Source organism: Chaetodon auriga, chromosome 15 (assembly GCF_051107435.1).
Source record: "Chaetodon auriga isolate fChaAug3 chromosome 15, fChaAug3.hap1, whole genome shotgun sequence".
Lineage (NCBI taxonomy): Eukaryota > Metazoa > Chordata > Actinopteri > Chaetodontiformes > Chaetodontidae > Chaetodon > Chaetodon auriga.
The window spans coordinates 7,570,421-7,592,296 of NC_135088.1; the positions used below are offsets into that span (position 1 = coordinate 7,570,421).

General features: G+C 45.3%; 1 protein-coding gene across 2 annotated transcripts in view; it reads left to right on the forward strand.

Moving 5' to 3' along the window:
- The first annotated feature begins 1,701 nt into the window (after nucleotides 1-1,701).
- The window catches only part of dpysl3 (dihydropyrimidinase like 3), a 34,439-nt gene continuing 14,264 nt past the window's right edge, over nucleotides 1,702-21,876 (forward strand). The window contains exons 1-8 of one of the 2 annotated variants that reach the window (XM_076749987.1): nucleotides 1,702-1,953; nucleotides 14,268-14,356; nucleotides 15,434-15,618; nucleotides 17,141-17,305; nucleotides 17,465-17,526; nucleotides 19,113-19,193; nucleotides 20,577-20,645; nucleotides 21,624-21,744. In XM_076749987.1, the coding sequence (XP_076606102.1) occupies nucleotides 1,915-1,953; nucleotides 14,268-14,356; nucleotides 15,434-15,618; nucleotides 17,141-17,305; nucleotides 17,465-17,526; nucleotides 19,113-19,193; nucleotides 20,577-20,645; nucleotides 21,624-21,744 (811 nt within the window). In that variant the 5' untranslated portion in view covers nucleotides 1,702-1,914. The remainder of the gene's footprint in view (nucleotides 1,954-14,267; nucleotides 14,357-15,433; nucleotides 15,619-17,140; nucleotides 17,306-17,464; nucleotides 17,527-19,112; nucleotides 19,194-20,576; nucleotides 20,646-21,623; nucleotides 21,745-21,876) is intronic. The other variant, XM_076749986.1, reaches the window with a different exon arrangement.

Consider the following 21,876-nt stretch of genomic DNA (forward strand, 5'->3'; position numbering starts at 1 on the left):
AAATCTCCAAAGAATATAATTCAAACCCTTTACTGAAAAAACATCTGTGAGCATAAGCTGCACTCACCGCTGTCACCGTAGATCCTAAATTCTCTGGTGTCCTTTGGTTTGAAGGGATCACATATTAGCCATGTAGGTTAATGATAATTTAATATGATTGCTGGGTGTTAAAGTTTATCAGTTCTCTTTTCCATTCGGTGTCGCCAAGGTGCTAAGTCTGCTGCATCTTTGATGACCTGAGTCTTTTCTGCATCCTCGATCTGTCTGAGTCCTGTCTGTCTGTCAGTGTCAGCTGGTTAATGCGATCTGCAGAGGTAGCAAGCCTGCAAGCTTGATGTGTGTTGTTGATGCATTCACCAAGGCCTGGGAATGCTGAGGTAATGCCTTACTGCTTCACTGCCATGAAAGGACATGTCAGCATGCAGGCGCTGTGTCCTCCTGAAGCCAAAGGCAGGAGAAAAACAATCAGTGGTGATGGATTTCTATGAAAAAAGAAATCCGTTTTGAAAGCATGTGTATGCACAGGTCATGAATGTGGAGGGAAGCCCGGGCTGACTTTTAAATGTTTAAAAGATTAGATATTTGGAAATGTGGTGTAAATCTTTTATGATTTCGTGAGTAATCATGTGCATCAACGTAAGAAGAAGCTGATGCTGTGAAGCAAGTCATTTGAAACTCCTTGCATTGGCCTAAAAAGTAGATATTCAGCACATGATATTAATCACAGGGTTGTTGAATTTGGAAAACAAAACAGATAACATAATTATACTAAAAAGAGAGATGAGCTGTTGTCTTTTTTAAAAAAAACATTACACTTATTTTTTGAACACAGTGATGAATGAATGAATGATTTTCCAGCTAATGGTCATATTATAGACCCACACACACATACACACACACGCACAGGCACACCCTCTGTCACGTGCCTCCTCATTATGGGTGCATTAGTGCCGAGGAGGGGGAGCGGTGGAGGAAACGACTGGTGGAGTGAGGGGGGGGGGGCTCCACTTTAGGTCCAAACAAAAGAGACACATGGCTGGGTGGGGACACGCAGAGACAGTGTGTGTGTGTGTGTGTGTGCGTGTGTGTCATGGTGAGCAGACATGTGGGGTGTGTAATGTGGTGGGCAGGCTCGGTGACAGCTGCTACACCATTTTGCCCCTCCTCTGTTTTGAGAAAAACAAAACTGTTTACAGCTAATATACTTCCCTTTATAAACAGTCCATTTCATTTATTTAGCAAATTGGCCACATTAAAAAAAACCTCTATGCATTCAGTGTATGGTTAACTGAATTCAGTAGGATCGCCACAGGATTTCAGAACCTGATGTTGATCATGTGGATGACAGTAAGGAGTGTAATGACGGTGATATCTATCCTGCGGGGGGTCAGAGGGTCATGCTTTTGCTTCTTCCTATTGGCTACACTGTGCGCCACACTCTGCTCCAATCAATCAACCATTACTGCAATCCACTCTGATCAATTAACCCCCAGTGGCAGTGATACACAGACGCAGAACAGACCACACAGGGGCTGATTATAAACCAGATTCATCTGAAGCAAGACAAGCCTCTGACAGGTCAGTGAGGGATAACATGTGATTTATATGTTTAAGAAAAATGTGTGACAGCTCAGTCACGCAGACAACTGGATGCCGGCTGGAGGCCGCTCACCAGCTGCTCCACTGCGCCCTCCGGTGGAAAGATTGCGACAGCGCCGCTTTCCACTTGAGCCTATTGAGGGAGGGGCCGGCCCACAGACGCTCCTATAGCACTCTGCGAGGCACTTTACATCGCACTGACAAGAGGGGCGACCATTCCCTGAAGCTCCCATCCAGGCGAGGGCCGCTGCAGCATCCGCAAAGAGGGGAATACGATTTCCAGAGCTTGGTTTTAAAGGTGGAAACGGACGAAAAATGTCTTATCAAGGAAAAAAGAACATCCCAAAGATCACAGTGAGTAAAGGGGAGTTATTTCTGCTTCACTGGCTGTGCGAACTTTGATGCGCGCTGTTGCAAATCACTGCGTTAGTGCGTCGCCGCCGTTTCACAGCGATGGATCAGAAACGCACACAAGCGACCACCGGCACGACTCCGGGTTTGAGATTTTTTCATTTCTGTCGTCAGGCTCGACTGCAGGAAGCCGCTGGAAAAAATGCGCACCATGAAATGGCATGAGTGGCTGCCATAGTGACAGCCAGGCAGGGAGATGAGGCGTTTTCTTAAAGGTGTCCTGCATCTTTCTTTGTTGAGGGGATCCATGCGTCTGGCCAGCCGGCTCGCCCATAAAAATCACTGTAATGCTCCTGCAGGCTCTTCTGCTGTCTGCAGTGCACAGCTGTGAGTTTAGAGTGACCCGATCCAGCTTAATGATATATTTTTAATGTAGTTTGGCAGCATATCTTTCTAATATTGCGTTGATGTGCTTTATATTATAGCAATTTCCCTTGCAGTTTTACCTACATTTTGAGAAAAACATATATTTTCTTATCATTTCAATGTGATTGAAGAGATTAAAATCGCGTTTTTGTTTTTTTCATTTTTTTTTTTTTTTTTAACAAGAATGTGTTCAGCCCTTTCTCTCTGATGGAGAATATTTCGGGCCTAATTGATCACTGTGTGGGAGGCTGTTCAACAGTGATGTTACTCTCCCTCTCCTCCTTTCTTACCAGTTTGATGCACATTATTTTTAGTGGCACACTTGAAAGTGTCCTAATGATGCTACAGCCTGGTTGTATTATCCTGCAGCTATTAGTTTGCAAACAGCCGAACACAAGTGAGCAGCGTTAAAGAATTTGCCGTTCTTGTTCATCAGCTCATTATTCCCACACGAGGCCTCATTTGTATTAATATGGAGAATGAAATTTGTCCCCTGCAGCTCGCAGACAGGGGCTGCTGTTCATGTTGCAGGCTGCTGCAGAGCAGAGTGAGAGGGGAGAGGAGGAAAGGGAGAGGTGGGGGACACACACGCCCATCTGTGATGAGCTGTGATAAGCTGGCCTAGTAACGGGGCGCTCGGAGTCCTGCATCACGAGAAGGGGAAAGATTCAGACCCCTGTCAGAGCATCTCGGCTGGAGGTTGAATTCAGGGCAGGTTGGTGTTACACAGCCAGCCAGCTGGTTGCTGGTGTGTGTCACAACTGCAGAGAAACCTCTCCCACTGCCTCTCCTTCTCTCTGTATGTGTGTGTGTGTGTGTGTGTTAAATGCCTGCCTTCCAGTTTTCATTGTTGCAGCTCAGGCTGCAGTCAGGGGTGTGGGAGACACAGCCTTTGTCTCGTCTCCTCAGCTGATATTACACCAAAGGGGTGATTTTGGGGGAAGACTGGGGTAGTTTGGGCCTGTAGAGGTCTGTATTCTGAGCACAGCCTCTTGATGCCATTACTCTTAAAGTAGGACATGTCTCTGTCATATGCTGAAGTGGGCCAGAATTTTCCAGTGCATGTTTTACAGTCATTTTAGGAATGGAAATCTAAATTTTACTCACCCCCTACAGAGAGGTTTTTTTTTCTTCTTTAGCCTTCTTTTATGGTAGAATTTCGGCGTGTTAAACTTGCAAAATGCATCATAGTTATGTCAAAACACCCGTATCCACAGACAAAATCAGTTATATGAGACTGCAACAGAGACTCACTAAGATAAGATCTGTCTCCTCCCGACTTACTTTGATACAGAGGCAAGAAATTGCACTCTGGAAAAATCCGTAACATGAGTTGTGTGCAGTGTGAGGGCCTCATGATGCGCTATCTGGGCATGGAAGTTCAATTTTTCAGCAGGGAAATTGTTGTAATCCTCACAAACAAGCTCCACCCAGTTATAGCCAACATGTTAACTGCGCTGACATTCAGCTTCCACCACAGTACAAAATGTCTCGTTGGTGTTCTTGGCCAAAAGCAGAGATAAGGTGGCTTCACACCGCGTCACTTCACATGTGGCTGATTTATTGGCTTTCAGACATGATGCAATAGAGCACAGTTTTCACACTGCACCACCACTTTCATCAGCATTTGCTCTCAACACATCATGTTAGTCCAGTCTTTTATTCCAACAGAAGGTTAACTTGTTGATTTGGCGACACCTGTGGTTGCTTTTGGTAATGGCAAGTGAAAATACAAGACGTAGCATTCTGTTCAAAATGATGCCTGTTTCAACCACTGGGGGGCAGTAAAAACGCTGTGAGCGGCAGAATAACGCACGTATTGGTTTACACTGCCCTCCCTGGAAGAACAGCGGCATCACTCTTCACGTCCAGGTGACACAGCTCTTTGGCGACTGTAATAGTTATGATGGGAGCAAATGAGGAAGTCAGGTGACGTTACGATAGAGCTGCAGCGTCCGCAAAGGGAGGAGGTCAGAGTGGAAGATGCGTCAGCAAAATATTGGATTTAAAAAAAAGAGGAGCAACGTTTGTTTCCTGTTGTCTCGTAACTTAAGATAAGAAGTGTTCATGACCAAAGTCTTGATCGTTCCCAAGCCAAGATGTTCTGCCACATGGGGCTGAGTGCTAGCAGATAACCAAATGCGACACGAGTAGTAGTAAGTCTGCCGTATTTCTGGCCCAATAAGACATCAGACAAATAAGTCTGCATAAAGATAGTCGAATTGCATTCTCAGAAATTTAGCGCCATCGTCTGAGATGGCTTAGACGCGACTACAGATCACCCACAGAGTGGATCCTCAAAGTCCCTCTAAAATGGACACGACCTGGAGAAAGGAAACAATGCCGACCAAAGACCACCTGGAGAAAAACAGTTGAGCAGCTGGAGATGGTCCCTCATGGGGCGAGGCACGACTATCTGCTAAACACCGTCAAAGGTGGAGGAACATTAGCGATGCCCTACGCCCCACAGAGGGCGGAGAGCGTGAGCAAGTCGAGGTGTTTTGGAGGGTGTCATCCTGCTGTAGAGGACATGGTTGTTTAATTTGGTGAGCTCTTTAGAAATGATACATCAACCACTGGGGGCAGCAAACAGGCCTTGAGCGGCTACAACAGAAAAACTTCTGTTTATAGTGTCGCCAAACAACCTGAGAGGATCGTCACATTGTTTTAGTGAAGAGGACTAAAGAAGGAAGTCAACAATGTCAGAAGGAAGACTCAACTTATAACTGAATTACAAGAGGAATGACTGTTGTTCTCCTGTTTCACATCCAGTACGTGCACTGATCATTTCCTTTGCGCATCAATGCACAATTCGAATGCTGAACAGGAAAGCAGACTCAGTGAGTAACAGTGAAAACTGATTAGAGAAGCAATAATTAATCAGAAATTGGGTTTGACATCATGAACATTAAGTCGAACAGATTAGAAGCTTGATTCTGCAATCGTGAAGGCAGAAGCACTGTGAAGGTGTGGCCTCAGTCAGAGCCGAAGATGCTTCGGGTCCGTCAAAGGACAGCAGCTGTAGTTTCTTTAACACCACACCATGTGAAACAATGAGAGTCCACACTCACTTAATATGTAGTGTAAAGTTACAGTTTGAGCAGCCATCCCAGAGTGGTATCAGCTCTAAGCGCACAATTAACTCGGCAGTAAGCTCTGATATATAAAGGCACATACTGCCACACAGCGACCTCATACCTGCTCACAGCCCTCCTCCCCTCCCAGACTTTCCTTCTGTATTTCCAAGCCTTGCCGCTCTATTCCAGCTGCTTCCTCACGCCTGCTCACTGCCAGAGTGGCTCTGTCAGATTTCTAGGTGTGGCTCTTCCCTTCCCTCGTACCCACTCACAGCAGCCTCAGTGTTGTTCCAGGCTGGTGCATGTCATCAATAATCCCCTCCAGCTGGAACGGGCGTCCGCGGGCACGGAGCCGGGCCGGGAAATGAAACCCGCTCCCCTTGTTGCCGCGCCACAAAGCAGTGGGCACAAGCGGGCTCGAGCGCAAACCAAATACCCCGCGGCCACCCAGACGTTGCGAGTCACCATGGCGACCAGCGGGAAAATACAAGCCCTGTTTGGTTTGTCGTGCGGGGATGTGATTGGACGCACGCTTGGATTCAGGCACACACAAACAGACACTTCTCAGACTTCTTGACTGAGGGTTTGTAATTCAACCTGTCTGACACGACTCCCGCCCATCACAGGATCAACATTCCAGACGAGCGGGTTTCTCTTTGACCGTGGCTGGCAGGACCCGCCACTGTTAATTTAGATTGATAAGTCTCATTGTTTTCACTTTTCCAGAATGCGGGGAAAAAAATCCTGCGCAGTTTTGGGTAAAGAGTAAATATTTTTGCTCGCTAGGCAACAGGGCTGCAGCAGAGGCCCCGGTGCACATTCAGGATGACTTCCCTCTTCCACTGGTTCCCTGCCTGCCTCCCCGCCTGCTCCCTCCACCCACACACGGGTCTCCTCTAATGTCCTCTCAGCCCCTTTGGCCTGTTTGGTAGCCGTGGACTTTTCCAGGCTCATTCCCACTTATTAAGCACTGTGGAGTGGCTATTAGCAATTTGCATCCCGGTTTATGAGCTGCTCTCTCTCCAGTCTGCTGGAAGTGGAAAAAAGTTGTCAGTGCATATCAGCGTAGTAGTACAAGAACAACATCCTGCCGTCTATTTTTGATTACTGCTGGCTTGTGTAACAGAAAATGACAGTTTCCTGTGCAGCTAGAAGCACTTTATTTTTGGTGCTTTGTGTGACGAGATTTTTTTTTTTTTTTTTTTTTTTTCCACCTGAACTTTACTTTTTGTTGCCAGACATTTACTGTAACAGATGAGCTTGTCAGCACAAGAGGGAAGATGCATTGGAGGAAGGTAGAAAGAGCTTAATGACTATTTTTCCAGTGACTTCAAATATTTAAAATGCATCAGAAGAGTAAAGCAGCTGGAGGCACGCCGTCTCCGAAACCGTGCAGATTTATAACATGCATTTGATCAGCTTATATTCATGACAGCATACATTTGTCTGAACTTGAAACAGACCTTTAGTGAGCGTTTGTGGTTGTGATGTTTGCATTAAAGCTAATCCTCCTTCATATTCATGATTGAGTACAAGCAATAAACAACATAAAAGTGACACCAGAGGTCTTTCAGATAAGAATAACAATGATAAAGATGGGATGGGGGGTGTTGTAACCCAGCCCACTTGCAGCTGTATTGCGATGGCGGTTGATTAATTACTTAATTTTAGACATATTGATGTATCTGCATGCATGTATTTGTTTAAAGGTTTCAATGTCTACCTCTGTTTTCCCTTCAGGATGATTCATATGAATGTGCTCTCTCATATACCTTCACTCACATTCTTTTAGCATTATAACTCCCCAACCTAAAGAGAAAAAAAAGCTAATCCTCCTCCAACTGTCCTCATTTGTCGACTCTCAGACAGCTGAGACTTACAGTAGTAAAACACCAAATCCTCGACCGTTTAACCAGAGCCAGAGGAATGAGAGTAGGTCACAGTCACGCACACACACCAGCAAGTTCACATGTGGACGTTTAAGAAATATTTATGATGGTCGGAGCCTTAAAAATCTCTGCTAGCAGTTGTTCTCTGTGCACTGTTTTCCCAAAAAAATCAAACACTCGTCATCACATTATTATTTATTATCCATAAAACGTGTTTCTTTTTCATGTTTCCACCATTCAGGGTTCAGAGCAGCTGAAAGATTTTCTGATTCCTTCTCTGTATCTTTAGTAAAACATCATTTAAACTTTTAAATTGCATATTTTATGCAGATTTATTGGATGCGTAGGTTGTCTTGTTGTAGTGTTTCAGTGCTGCACAAACAGTTCAGCGGTCAGATTCGTGCTAACGCAACAATCCACTTCATTATTTCCAGTGAATGCTGCGCGCAGCTCATCCACTGAGATTATTTTTCTCTTCCAAAAAACTGGACGCTGTAACAGTGACGTGATTGACAAACGAGGACATGGTCGGTGACCCTGGGAGGTCAGAGCAAATCAGGATCATCGGTGATGTCTCGTGTTAATATTCTAACGCTGCACTGAACCAAGAATCTAAAATACAAAGCAAACATAGTTTTAAATCCACTTATTTTGACATGAACAGACTATAAGCTTAACATAAACGAAACAAATTACTGCTCCTTTTGGCGTTCATGTCAGCAGGATGTTTGAAATCGAAGAATGCAACATAATGGACAAGCTGCATACAACCTTGACTCCAAAGACGTTGGGACGTTGTGTAAAACATAATAAAAACGCTATCGTTTGCAAATACTGACGACTGCTTTCCGAAGTGTTCCTGAGCCCATGAAGCAATATCCTTCATACAATCATGTGTTCACAAAGTGGTGAACCTCGCTCCATCCTCGCTTGTGAGCAACTGAGCCTTTCCAGGACGCCCCTTTCAAAGCCAATGGTGATGCTCTCACCTGTTACCAATGAACCTGTTTACCTGTGGAATGATCCAAACAGGTGTCTTTGGAGGATTCCTCAACTCTCCCAATCTTCAGTTGCTCCTTTCCCAACTTGTTTGAAACGTGTTGCTGCATCAGTTTCAGAATAAGCAGATATTTACAAAAATCAAGCTAAGCTAAAACATGAAACATGTTGCCTTTGTACTGTTTTTATTGAGTTTATGTCCAAAAGGATTATCAAGTTATCGCCTTCTGTTTTCTTCTTGTCTTACGCTGCGTCCCAGCTCTGTGAAATCAGGGTTGTAGCTCCACAAGACTTTGGGCTTTCCCGTGTTATTTAGTCATCACTCTTGTTGCTCATCAAAGCTTCGAAGTCGGTCATAAGCTTTTCATCACATGTGAGATGTTATCCTTGTCTGAACCCACCATCTTGAACCAGTAGTGGCCATCCAGCCTCATCTCAGTCTCAGGACTCTTGTGAAAACCACAACAGCCTCTGAACGCCATTAAACTGTCCTTCCCGAAGTCCGGGCAGCAGCAGAAATTCGAACAGCATTATGACTGCGGTATCCGTTCATTATGTGGATGGTGCTGTTCTGTTAATGTTGTAACAAATGGTGAGGTTTATTCCCATAACCGCATAATAGCACACATGGTTTAACTCCAGCAATGTCACTGTTAACCAGTCGCAAGGGTTTGAGTTCAGTTTCATTGGGCAGAAAATTGTTTTAATGGTAAATCGTAAAAACGTAACAAACTGAGCTGATGGGAAGACCTCCTGGTGACACGACTGGCCGGGGCGCATGCCCACAGCGTCGCCACTTACAGCAAAAACACGCTCCTTTTTTTCTGTCTTAAATAGTGAATAGGAAAAAGTGACAGAACCACGGATAGACTCTGAAACAGTAAACAGCCTTTTGGCACACAGTGACCACATAATCAGAATCAGAATCTGTGTTATTAAGTATGCAGGCGGACGAAGAATGTGTTGGCTTTCACTCCACAAATACAGCATCGAGGAAAAACAGAGCCAAATAGATGATAGAATTAAAGAGGAATAACATTAATGAAAAAGCATATGCGTAAAGTCTATTGACAGACAGCTGTGATGAGGGCTGTGCTACAGAGAAAGGAGTGAGATGTCAGACATACGTGAACGTGACGAGTGTGTTTATGAGTTTAACAGAAAAACTGATCCTATTAGTATGCTAAAAATGAGCAAAAACGGGAGCGAACGGCCGAGGCTGCCATTGGCGGCGCCATCTTGGTCTGTGGCCACGCTGAGGAACAGCATCCTGTCGCTTGCTGTATTTTCCATGAAATGTTTGAAGTCTAACATACTGCTGTGTCTGCGTAAATGACAGGAGCGCCGGCGAACGTGGCAGTCTGTTTGTCATAGTTTCCATGAAAAGGCCACAATAAATGCTGGGTCTGCGTTTCAGTTTATGAAGTGAGATTACCAAGTGTTAATGAAAGAACTCCTGTCTCAGATGATGTGTGTGTGACGGAGCTCGACAGCCCGCCCGCCCCTTTATTAAGAAATGTGTTCTGGATATTCTTTTGACACTTCTGCCGTGCTTGGTTCCATTCAAAAGATCTGTGCCATTAGATTTTATGAATGAGGATTTGAGTTGTTGACATTGAGCATTTTAACGTGGAGTTTTCCGCTCGACTGGAAGCTACTGAAGTCTGCTCCTGAGCTCGTTATGTATTTCACTGACGGGTGCACGAACTGAAGAATACCCAGATCAGCAGACCGATGGTCGCTGTGTTGTAATGGAAATGGAAAGCTATTGATTGTCAAGTGATTGTGGTCTCCTGCATGAATGGGCAGGAACTGACCAAGGGGAATGTGTGTGTGTGTGTGTGTGTGTGTGTGTTGAATGGTATTGTCCATGTTGTGGGCATATAAATCTGTTTACACAATCACATTGTTGCTTATGGAGGAAAAACACAAGTCTCCAAGAAGTGAATGTGAGTCTATGTAATGTTTCCAAAAGTGAAGCGCAACTGTGTGTGTGTGTGTGTGAGAGAGAGAGAGAGAGAGAGAGAGAGAGAGAGAGAGGGCACACCCCTCACTGCAGTCTTATAAATCAGATAAAAAATCTTCGCTCGTCTGATGCAGCTGATGAGAGCAGGTCTGTCTTTGCTGTGTTGGACTATAGTTTAAGTGCTGCAACTAGCAGGTTTTTTCATTACTGGTTACTTTTCATGAATCAATGAATCGTTCAGTCTATAAAATGACAAAAAAAATAGGAAAAAAGCTCCGAGGCTCAAAGCAGTTTCCCGTTTTTTCATGTCAAATGACTGAAACCTTTAATTGATTGTTAAAATCACTCGTTCCCAGTTGCTTCTAAACCGATTGATTGCTTCAAGTTTACTAATCCGTCGGCTGTTTTAGAGCCTCAGCAAGTTCTACGTACCGGTCAAACAGTCTCTGGTTTTAGCTTCTCAAACTTGCTGCTTTTCTTTGTCATGTATGACTGTTAGATAAGATAAGGTAAGATAAGACTTTATTGATCCCACACTGCAAGTGTTACGAAAAGCAAAATCACTGGGTCAAGAGGATCAAGATAAAAGTTAGTTAGACTCTGATTAACTGATTCGTTGAGCTAACAATTGGCGCATTAATCGATAGTGAAAGTAATTGTTAGCTGCAGCCCTAATTCCCCCAATCTAAGAGGCTGGAAGCAGGAAGTGTTGGATCGTAGGTCTTCTATTCTAAGTACTTCATAGGTTTTAAGGTTTTCTACCACATCAGACTTAGCATCATACTGCAGTATTTCCATGAAAGAGGTGAAATGACGTGATGAAGCTGTGAGTATGCGCTCCATGTTCAAGTCCAAAATGAGATTAGGAAGGAATTGTCTGTGAGCTAATGAGCGATGGTTTCAGCTCTGCGGTATGATCCATGCTGGTGCCGTGTTCCAGCCGCTGATGGCTGCGTGTTGTAATGTGTTGCTTCAGGGTGGGGTTTCTTGGGTTTCGCACTACTCCATCACCATCACACACACACACACACACACACACACACACACACACACACACACCAGCACCAAGACGCAAGAATACGCACATTACGCGTTGTTGATGAGCTCAGCGCTTGTTGAGCTCGTATCACTGGAGCCTCATACAAAACCGTATTATACTTTTTCCTTTTTTCTGACGTGTGAAGGAGAGGCTGCAGTTCATTATAGTGATGAAACACTGGGGCCACGGCCAGGGGTGTAAATCACCGCACACATGGGCCGAAAATATGGAAGCCTGTTTCTCTTAGAGGGGCGAGGAACTGAGTGTGAGCGTATCACTGAGGCTACACTTCTTCAGGGTACAACCTAAGAAAAAGCGAGTGATGTCATAAATTAGAGAGACACATTTGTTTTTCCAGACTGATGCGTAGTTCACTTTGCTTTGAAGGAGCTGTCTTCTTCACCCACACTGAAGGTAAACACTGTTCAAGACAGGCTGTAATTTCCATCTTTGATTAATTGATCTGTCAGTTAATCTGAAGTATTGCTTGTTATCTTCCCGCTTGAGAAGCTGGAACCAGCAAAAGTTTAGCTGTAAATGACTTAAATGATTAATTGATGGCCGTAACTATTGAATGAAATTGATTCATTCCATACAGATGTGCCTGCATGAATATTATAAAACATCGCTTGAGCTGCAACTAACAGCTGTACATTATTGATTAATCTGCTGAGTTCTGATTATTTCATTGATTAATCATTTGGTTTGTGAAATGCCGGAAAAAACAGTGAAAAATGTCCATCATAATTTCACTACGTGATGTCTTTGGACGTTTTCTGTCCGCTAGTTTGGAACTGAAATAGCCCAAAATCTCAAACTTGACCAATGCCTGAAAGAATGATGTGTTCATCTGTCATTTCTGGCCTTGAATGAATCCCACAGATCACCCAACCGACCGCCCTACGCCTCCCCTCCATCCATGTAGCCCTCCACCCAGTCCGACAGCCAGTTGTTCGGTGAACTGGCTCTCCAACAAGCCAGTAAAACCAGAGCCCAGCCTCCCCTCCTCTCTGGTCTGTCTCCCTGCAGCCAACCAGTCGCCATGACAACGGCCTGCTAGAGTCAGACCGCGGTGCAGCAGCAGATTTGATGTCTGACTGTGGCGTCATGGCAACGCCCAAATCAGACCACATGACTGGATGTGAAGTTGAAGGGTTCCTCCGACGTGACGGTGTCGTTTGATTTTAGCGCCCCAAAGTGGGACGTGCACGATCTTTTTCTCATGCGGATTAAAAACATCCCACCTCAAATGATCAATAATCAATATTTGGTCTTTTGGATAAATGGATAATGCTGGGAAAAAAAACATCCAGAGCTGGGATTGTTGCAAAACAAAATCTGGATGACCGCAGTTAAGATGTTAATCCGTGATCAGGCCTTAAAAGCAGCTTCAGCTCTGCTTCCAGCAGCAAACCGTCGTCCTCCCAGATGTACCGCCGTGACCGGTCCAGGTCATTTCACAGAGAAAGCTGCTCCGTCGGCCTTCACGAGTGCCTTCTAGCTGCTGATTTTGTAAAACGTGTGATCAGACTGGCACTCCCAGATCTAGCCAGTCAATCTTTGTACCAGTCAGTGTTATGGTTGCAAGCTGGAAGGCACATGGCGTGACGATGTTGACGCCAATTATGATCACAAGCATCACTTTGTGCTCCAGTAATCTTATATTAACAACTGTATTAATCATATTTGAAAGGGCACACTGACCGCAGAGCAGAGAAGCAATAGAGAAAAGCAGCAGACACACCCTTTGTAGCCTCGATGCAGGAAGCACTTACGTCTTTGAAGATTCTTGCTGAGGGCTACATGAACACACAAACATCCTGACATTTGATGTGGACCGTGATGAAATCCATCCCATTCCATTATTTATCCTTTGGAGGGTTGTCGGGGGCCGGAGCCAATCCCAGCATAGCGTGAGAGGTGGGGTGCCAGTTCATCAGAGGGCTGACTCTTAGACAACAACCATTAATGCTCACACAAATCAGCATTTAACCTGCGTGTAGTTGGACTGTGGGAGGAAGGCGGAGCACCCGGAGGAGCCCCGCGCAGAAAGGCCTCGATGCTAACCACAGCGCCACCTTAATGCCCCAAATTCATAACATTTCTAATTTTAACATGCACTGTGGAACTTTTGTCTCCCCCTGCTGGCAGTGAGTGTGACTACACGAACACTGTCAGCGTGCTTATAGGCTCCACCATGCTACTAGCTGCTGTCGCCCGCTCCGTCGCTTCAGTTGCTCAGCTCTGACAAACCAGTCATCACTGGTTGATCACTACTGCCACGAAGAAAGTCACCACAGACACCAGGTTTAAAAACTCCAGTATACTGACACACAGAGAGATTTACCTGGCAGCTTAATTAGCATTGCGTCAGTTCGTTTGGCAAGGACTTGAATGCAATTGACATTCATTTATATGGAGAAGTCCCGCACTGAAGGTTTGAGATGACCATTAAAAATGACCTTACTGCTTTAGTTGTGGGACAGTACTTGATTGGCTGCTTTATATGACGACTCAGTCAACAAGGTTATCAAGAAAATGTCAATACAAACGCGTTGCTTGCTTGCAGGCGGAATCAAAACCACATTTCTGCACAAGACCGCAGACAGAGCTGAGCAGACAGACCCGGAGGGTGGTCCACAGCTAAACTGTATGCGGTGTGTATACATGGAACAAGACGGACAAACATGTCCCGTCTCTTCCTAGCCAGGAGTGAAGGAATGAATGAAGCATTGTTCATGTCCTCTGGGTGGAAAAAGGATGTAATCTAGAGAAACAGAAAAAACGCTGACCACCTCTAAATATAGAACAGGAGTGATCCAATTAAGCTTTTCTTGACAATGTTTCAAGCCAAACTGGGCCTTTGTTGGAATGAAATTGCAGTGAATCATCTCTATCCTCCTCTCCCCTTTCGTCCGCAGAGCGACAGGCTTCTGATCAAAGGCGGGAGGATCGTGAACGATGACCAGTCCTTCCATGCCGACATCTACATGGAGGATGGCCTCATTAAGTAAGTCCTCGGCTGTCCTCCTTTCTGCTCTGCTTTTATTCACTCCCGTTCGCTTTCATCTCTCCACTCCAACTCTGGCTCATCATCCATTTGCTGACGTGTGCAAAATGTTAAGTCAGACATCTTGATCATTCCACCAGATTGGACGTCCAGGTGACTTGTTCAAGAAAGGGAAGTTCTGGTTCATTATGACTTGAGATGCTGGACATCTGCGTGAATGACATCAATGGAAGCACCAGCCTACAGCTTTCCAAAAACATCATTGTAACAGAGATAATTTCAGTCGAGTGAACACAGAAAGTCGTCCCCTGGAAATCATTACTCTATATAGTCCTTAACAAAGGTGGTTTGTCAGAATTGGACAAGAGGATGGGAATAACTCCGTTCATAATGATCTAAAATGTTCCCTTTAACAGTCGTTTCATCATTGAAGTGTTTGATTCTGATTGGAAATTGTAGCTAAAGGCGAGGTGACAGGTTAAACAAAGCTTGACCTTGAGACAGGTGACACTGGCTGCATTGCTCTCAGCGACACAAACTTTAAGTCGAGTGCAAATATCGCTATTATTGTCTACATGAACCCAAACTAAATATAGCAGTCTAATTAACTCTCCCTGCAGAATGAGTGATATGGAAACTTCAGAGATTACATGCATGAGAACAGGCTGCTCGATCAGGCACACCGGGTCCTGCTGGCTGACCTGAACCAAAAACCTTGTTCCTATGGTCTCCGTTCGTGGTCTTTGGGTGAAAGACAAGGTCATAACAGCTAGTCCGGACCCCAATTTTATGTGCTAGTATGAGCACGTCCCCGCCCCAGAAGACAAGGTAGTTTGAATCAGCCTCTCATCTCTTTCCCCCGTTCTGCTCCCACTTGATTTTTCCATTTATAGGCCCTTTGTCCCCCCCAAGTCCCTCAGTGAGGCAGCTCAGACAGAGGCACCCACAGAAAGTCTGGTGTTGCATAATAAACACCCAGATGCCTGCTGGACCATGGGGCTTTGAAAGAAGTGGCATTGCACAGCACAAGTAGTAAAAAAAACCCAATCATGACAACATCATCTCCCCCCTCAACAGGCAGATCGGCGACAACCTGATCGTGCCCGGTGGGGTGAAGACCATCGAGGCCAACGGGAAGATGGTGATCCCCGGCGGCATTGACATCCACACCCACTTCCAGATGCCGTACCGTGGAACCACAACCGTGGACGACTTCACCCAGGGATCAAAGGCCGCTCTCGCCGGCGGCACGACCATGATCGGTAAGGGCTGTAGGAAAGGTCATCCCCGCAGTGAAGCCGAGTTTCAGACTAAAGCTGAAAAGAGGGGCAGAAAGGGAGGGGAAGGAGGGCTGAGGCCCCAACAGAGCACAAGAGGAAGGGATGGGAAGCGGTTTTTGTCTGTTTTTGGGCAGCTCTCCAAAAGAGGACCATACAAAAGACTGAATCCAAGGGGGTGGGATCAGGAAGGGGGGCACAGAGCAAAAACACTGCTCCCACGGAAATTCAACACCAGTGTCTGTCTGCATGCTCGTCTGGTACAGTGTGGGTTTATGTGTGCGCTTCATGTAGCTGAGAGACGCTATCACAGCCAACAGCTGGTAGGCACCACAGTCTCATTAATGCCATTAACTTCTTTTGAGCTGGCTGCTGCTCTGCTGCCAGTGTGGCTCTGCCTTTAAACAGATACACTCACTAACAGCCGTGCTACTGTAGCTCTATTCATGGGCCCCATTCATCCAGGGATTATAATCTAGTGTCTGCTGTGTGGGGGGAGAAAGTGAAAACCAGCATTGTGGTTTGTATCTGTGTGTATTGTACACTGTAAACGTCCGTCTCTGCTCACAGATGATGTTGTGTTTGTGCGACGGTGAACAAACAAGCGATTCAGATGGTTGACAGAGACAACAACAGCGTTTTAGCCATTTCCAGCTCTATCCTATTAACATGCAAAGACCAGATAAGAAGATTAGGTCATCCTTAATGAGATAAAGAGGCAGGTCAGGTGGTGAACCAGCAGGCGGCCTTATTGTATTGGAGCTGAGTAAGATGGAGCGGGATATTCTGCGTGTGGTGATACTGTTGTGTACAATGAGGATTTACTGTCCATGAATAATTTCAATGAGAAAAGGCGCAAAAGATGTTCCCAAAGTGAATATTCACCTCAGGGCCATGCTTAAAGGCGAACATGTACTCTGTCTGTGAAAAAGCACAGTAGATCATGCAAATGTAGACATCAGCAACCAAGACCTTTAATAATGACCCCACTGAAGTTAAATCCCCACCAGTCAGTTAGAACTGAAGAATAACCCTAACCCCAACCCAGCCATGGACGCTTTACAGTATGTCGCATGCCACTGCAGTCACCTTGCGGCACCACTGAGTACATTTTTAGAATGAACTCATGAAAAATTGATTGTGGTTGCATAACCAAAATCAAAAGTCTGGAAATACCCCCAGTTGAAGTGGCCCCTAAATTTATCAAGGACACCCACACCCTGACAAAGACACTCAAAATGTAATGTGACATCTGACAAGGTTGGTCCCCACTGGCTGAGCACTGCAGGAACAGACAGCTGATTACGCAAGATAAACGACGCAGGGAGAAAGTGGAAACACCAGCAGACAAATCCTGACATCTCCCCGTCTTCATCTCCTGGACTCCCCAACCCCACCCCACCCCTCTCCATCACTGCTCTGTGACCTTTTCTCCCTGAAAACCTCTCCTCCTTTCACCCTCCCCTCATCCCTCTGTCCTCTCTCCTCCACCGTCCATCTCCTCCAGTGGACCATGTGATCCCAGAGCCCGGAAGCAGCCTGATGGAGACCTACGACCAGTGGAGGCAGTGGGCCGATGAGAAGGCGTGCTGCGACTATTCCCTCCACGTGGATATCACCCACTGGAACGACAGCATAAAGCAGGAGGTGGATACCCTCATCAAGGAGAAAGGTAGTCTGTGGTGGTGTAACGTAACCTCTACCCAAAGAAGTGATTGTGTGCAGTTTTTCACTACTGGTTATTAGTTCATTTCTATATCCACCTTTGACCTTTTTAGGGAGCTTTTAGTAGCGTTTTTCCCATTCTTCATTTTGCATTCCTTTGTTACAGGTGTGAACTCTTTCCAGGTCTACATGGCTTACAAGGACTACTACCAGATGAGCAACAGTGAGGTACAATAACTGTAGCTTAGTCCTGTGTGTAGAAGTTAGTGTGTAATCACTTGAAAATAAGAATGATTGTGTTTTCGTTAGCTTAGAATGAGCTCTTTATATCTGCAGAGGGAGCGGGTCTGCCGCCGTGTTGCTAGAGTAGCCTAGAAGGGACAAACCAAACACTAGCTCTAGAGGGCACCTTTTGCATATTTGGTGAGTTTTGTGGTCACCGCAGCTTCTTCTACACACTTGGAAAGGGAGGGGTGAGGGGAGGGGAGGGGAGGTATATTCAGTTGGTCGCAATCTGCAAGCTCAACACTAGATCCCACTAAATCGTCCTTCAAAGATTCGGTTCGGTCTGTATGAAAACGTGCATGCCATATGTGCATTAAAACAGCTTTTGCTCACTGAAACTTGTCTTTCTTTCCACACTGGCGTTGAAGCAACAGGAGACAAAATCCACAGTTCTTCACCTGTGAATAAATGCACAAGCCAATATGAGGCTTCTGCAGTCTGACTCTCGCTGCAGCTCAGCAAGGAAACTGTGTCAGTGGAGATGTTTGTACTAAAAAGAAAGATTTCCACTTGAGTTTTGCTGCGTCAGACTACTGAAGCCCAAATATTAGCTTTGCACAGAACGAGGAAGGTGGCTTTTGTGCCTCATCGCTTCACGCTGGAACTGTGTTAAAAAGAGAACTCTTCTTCACGGCCAGTACGAACAGGATGAATGATTAAACTCTTTCATTGAACTTTTTTTTAGACGTGCTTTAAAAGCGTGAACCTGTCCTTTGACAGTGTAAACACGGACATAACGTTCATGTGCAGTTGTGTGGGTAAGGTTAGGGTCAGGGTTAGACTCAGCAGTGATCCCGGTCATGTGGTGGTATGATCCTGAATTCGCTCAGTGTGTAATTCAAATATCATGATCTCATTTAAGTAATGAAGTCAGATCAGTTGCAATCAATTTAATTAATCATTGCTGACTTGTTGAAAAGCTGATAAATCGAGAAGCATGAAAACATAGCAATGGCCTGGTTCTCAGGCACAGTGCCTTAAAAAGTGACTAAATCAGGGTGTTCAATATAATACACAAGATTTACAACTTCATGCAAAGCTTTGGAAACTCAATCTTTTTCTCTCCCTTGAAGTACCGTGTCCTTATGTAGCTTGTTGCCTGTGATGTGCAGTGTGAGTTCATATTGTAAATCTAGCCGGTAAAAGTCGGAAAACAAACGTCCAGGCAGTGTGAGGCAGGACTCTTCGTGTTTCTCATGCAGCCGTAGATAATTCGGAGAAGCACATGAGGCAACTGAAATAGTCCAGCCTGAAAAACTGATGTCATGCAGCTCACTAAGGAACTGTGGCGCAGCAACATAACAAGAACTGCAGCACGTCCCACATGAGTTTAACCATTTCTGGAGACCACACACAGTAATTGCAGCGTGTCATTGTGGACATCCTGTAAATTGTGGGCTTCTTTCAAACTGTGGCTTTAGGGTGACCCCTCGAATAAAAACGAGCGTCTGATTCTTGTGTAAACAGCCGGGCGGGGATTTTAAATATAAAAGCAGCGCCGCTGTAATTTCTTTGTCGTCCTCCTCCAGCTCTATGAGGTCTTCACCTTCTTGGCAGAGCGGGGAGGCATCGCTCAGGTCCACGCTGAGAACGGCGAGATCATCGCTGAGGTAAGAATAAAGATAAATAAACTGTCTGTTTCAGCCCTTGGACATTTCTTCTTCTCCGTTCTTCCCCTGTTTCATATTCTTTACTACCAAAGTACTTGTCTCGTGTCCAGCTCTGTGTTCTGTCTTAGTTTAGCGTGATTTATTCCAGTTTAGTTCGCTTCAGTGCACCTTTCTAGTCGAGCCTTATCACGGTGCATCTCCCCTACCTGCAGACTAAACACACCGTCACTGATGAGGGAGAATGTGTAACCTGGAGGACAGTAATGTGTGGGTGTAGTATACACAGGCCTGCTCTTCACTCTGGACAAATGAAAATGAATGAACCCTAATAGTTGGTGGATTGAGAGGGGTAGGCATTAGTCAGAGCTCCAGACTGGGCCTGGGTTCTGTCACTGTGTGCACATGTGTGTGTATTGGATATGATTCATTGCAAAGCCCAGCTCTCCTATCCAGTCTTAAACTCTGAGGGAGTCTGATTTCCATCAGTTTCGAGAGCAAAAACGTCTGAACCCCCAGATTATGTCATGACCTGGCTTCACTTTAGATCTCCAGAGATAGAGAGGCCTTGTTTAGACCTGTGCGTGATGAATGTTGTTAGTGTTGTAACCACGTTACACCCACCATGGATCAAAGCTGAAACCGCTGCCAGTGCCTGAAGCTGCACTTCCTCTTACGGCCACATGAGGAAACCTGACTTTAACTTCCTGTCAAAGTTTACGACTCAATAGTGAATTTGTGTGTCTTGAGAAACATTTTTCCATCAAGAATATATTAAATGAAATTCCAGTATTTTCAGCCTGGGTTGCAAGTTTTCACTAACTTAACCAAAGCTTTCCAAATCAACACTTGTTTTGCAGGTGCAGATGAAGTAGACCTCTATGACGTTAGCTACAATAGCTAACCCAGGGAGCTAATTTCTGTGCTAAGGCTGGTCAGACTCGAGATAAGTGTTTGAAATGATTCATCACAGCTGAAGTGTATTTGGAAAGCTTTAGGAGGCTTGCTCTGCTTGGCCTGATATGCATAGCTTATGGAAAAGTTAGCATGACCCAACGTCAAAACAGTTGAATAATAGCATCCAAGTGTCTCCATGCAGGCGTCACCTGTGAGACAAACATGCAGCCAGATGTTTCGGGAGGTAGGTCTACGTGTATACAAAGGCCCTGGTGGATTCCCACGGTCCTCCATGTGTGGCCTGACCCAGATGACAGACCTGTTGCTCATACCCTTCACACAAAGACACAGAAACAGAATATCGTTTTGGAGTGTGACCAAAACTTTACATCAGCCCGAGCACTCACACCAGCGACGTAAAAAAACTCTCCTGCGTGTATCTATGAGCTAAGCGGCTAACAACCTACTTTTGGCGTGTTTGTTGAACAGGAGCAGGCCCGCATGCTGCAGATGGGTATCACTGGACCAGAGGGACACGTGCTCAGCAGGCCGGAAGAGGTAGTACATTTGTTTTGACACATATTCTTTGTTTTTAGTGAGATAATACGTGTTGTAATGTGTTTTTTCTGATGATCTTCTTTGGTGTGCTGCCAGTTTTAAAAGAAACACACACAGCAGTGCACACATGGTCACACACACACACTCACATCGTCCACAGTGACGTTGTTGGAGCGGTCGTCACACACACATTGCTCTTGTTACACACATGTGGTTTCAGACATATTAGAGGCGTTGGGTGAAAATTCTCCGGTTCCCTCAACTGTTGCTGCTAATGTTTCTTCAACAAACAGCAAAATGAAAGCCATGCTCTTTTATCTTGACTGGAATTTTCCACTCTGTGGTGCAGTGGAGTGAAGCTGTCCCACCAGCCTCACAGTGTCACGTCGTGAAGTGGAGTCTTAAGACTCATCGCTGCATAATTTAATTGTCCGGACGCCGAGTTGGAATAGTGTTTTACCAGAGTCTGGTGTCCTGTTTGGTTTTAATCCATTTGTTATTGGTCCCAGGTTGAGCTTGCGGACGAGAACACAGTGATCAGCTGAAGTGTTTGCGTCACCTTGCAACCTAGAAAACACATGCAGGAGGCCGTCGTCCCATCTGGTTTCCCATCTTGGCTTCTTTTCTTGACCATTTTGGATTGAAAGTTGTTCTTGCTCACTGGATTTCACAAACTTGGAAATACAGAAACATATATTTTAGGAATCTGAGGATCACAATAAAATGCCAGGTGCTCTCTGATGTGGAACAGGCCTCCAAAATGTGTCCAGAGATGTTTGTTTAAAAGCAGGTTATTGACTTTCCTCTCCAGATTATGTTGAAATTACAAGCTTCCTCTCGTCATTTGGTGAACCAGTTTACTAATACAGCTCCAAAAATACGTAATGCACTGCGGTTAAGATACTTGAAGTTTATTTGAGAAAATCCTAATGGGAAAAACATTTCCACGCCAACCACAATGTCCTGTCCCTTCTGTAGCTGGAGGCAGAGGCGGTGTTTCGTGCCATCACCATCGCCAGCCAAACCAACTGTCCTCTCTATGTGACCCGGGTCATGAGCAAGAGTGCAGCTGACATCATCTCACAGGCCCGGAAAAAAGGTAAAGATCAGTGTTTGGACTTCACTTTGCGATGCCTGCACACCTGCAGACCAGGTCCATGATGGTGTGATGTACACTCCCACAGCAGTCACAGGTTTTTACTGTTTATGATGGCGTTCTGTTTCCTGGTTT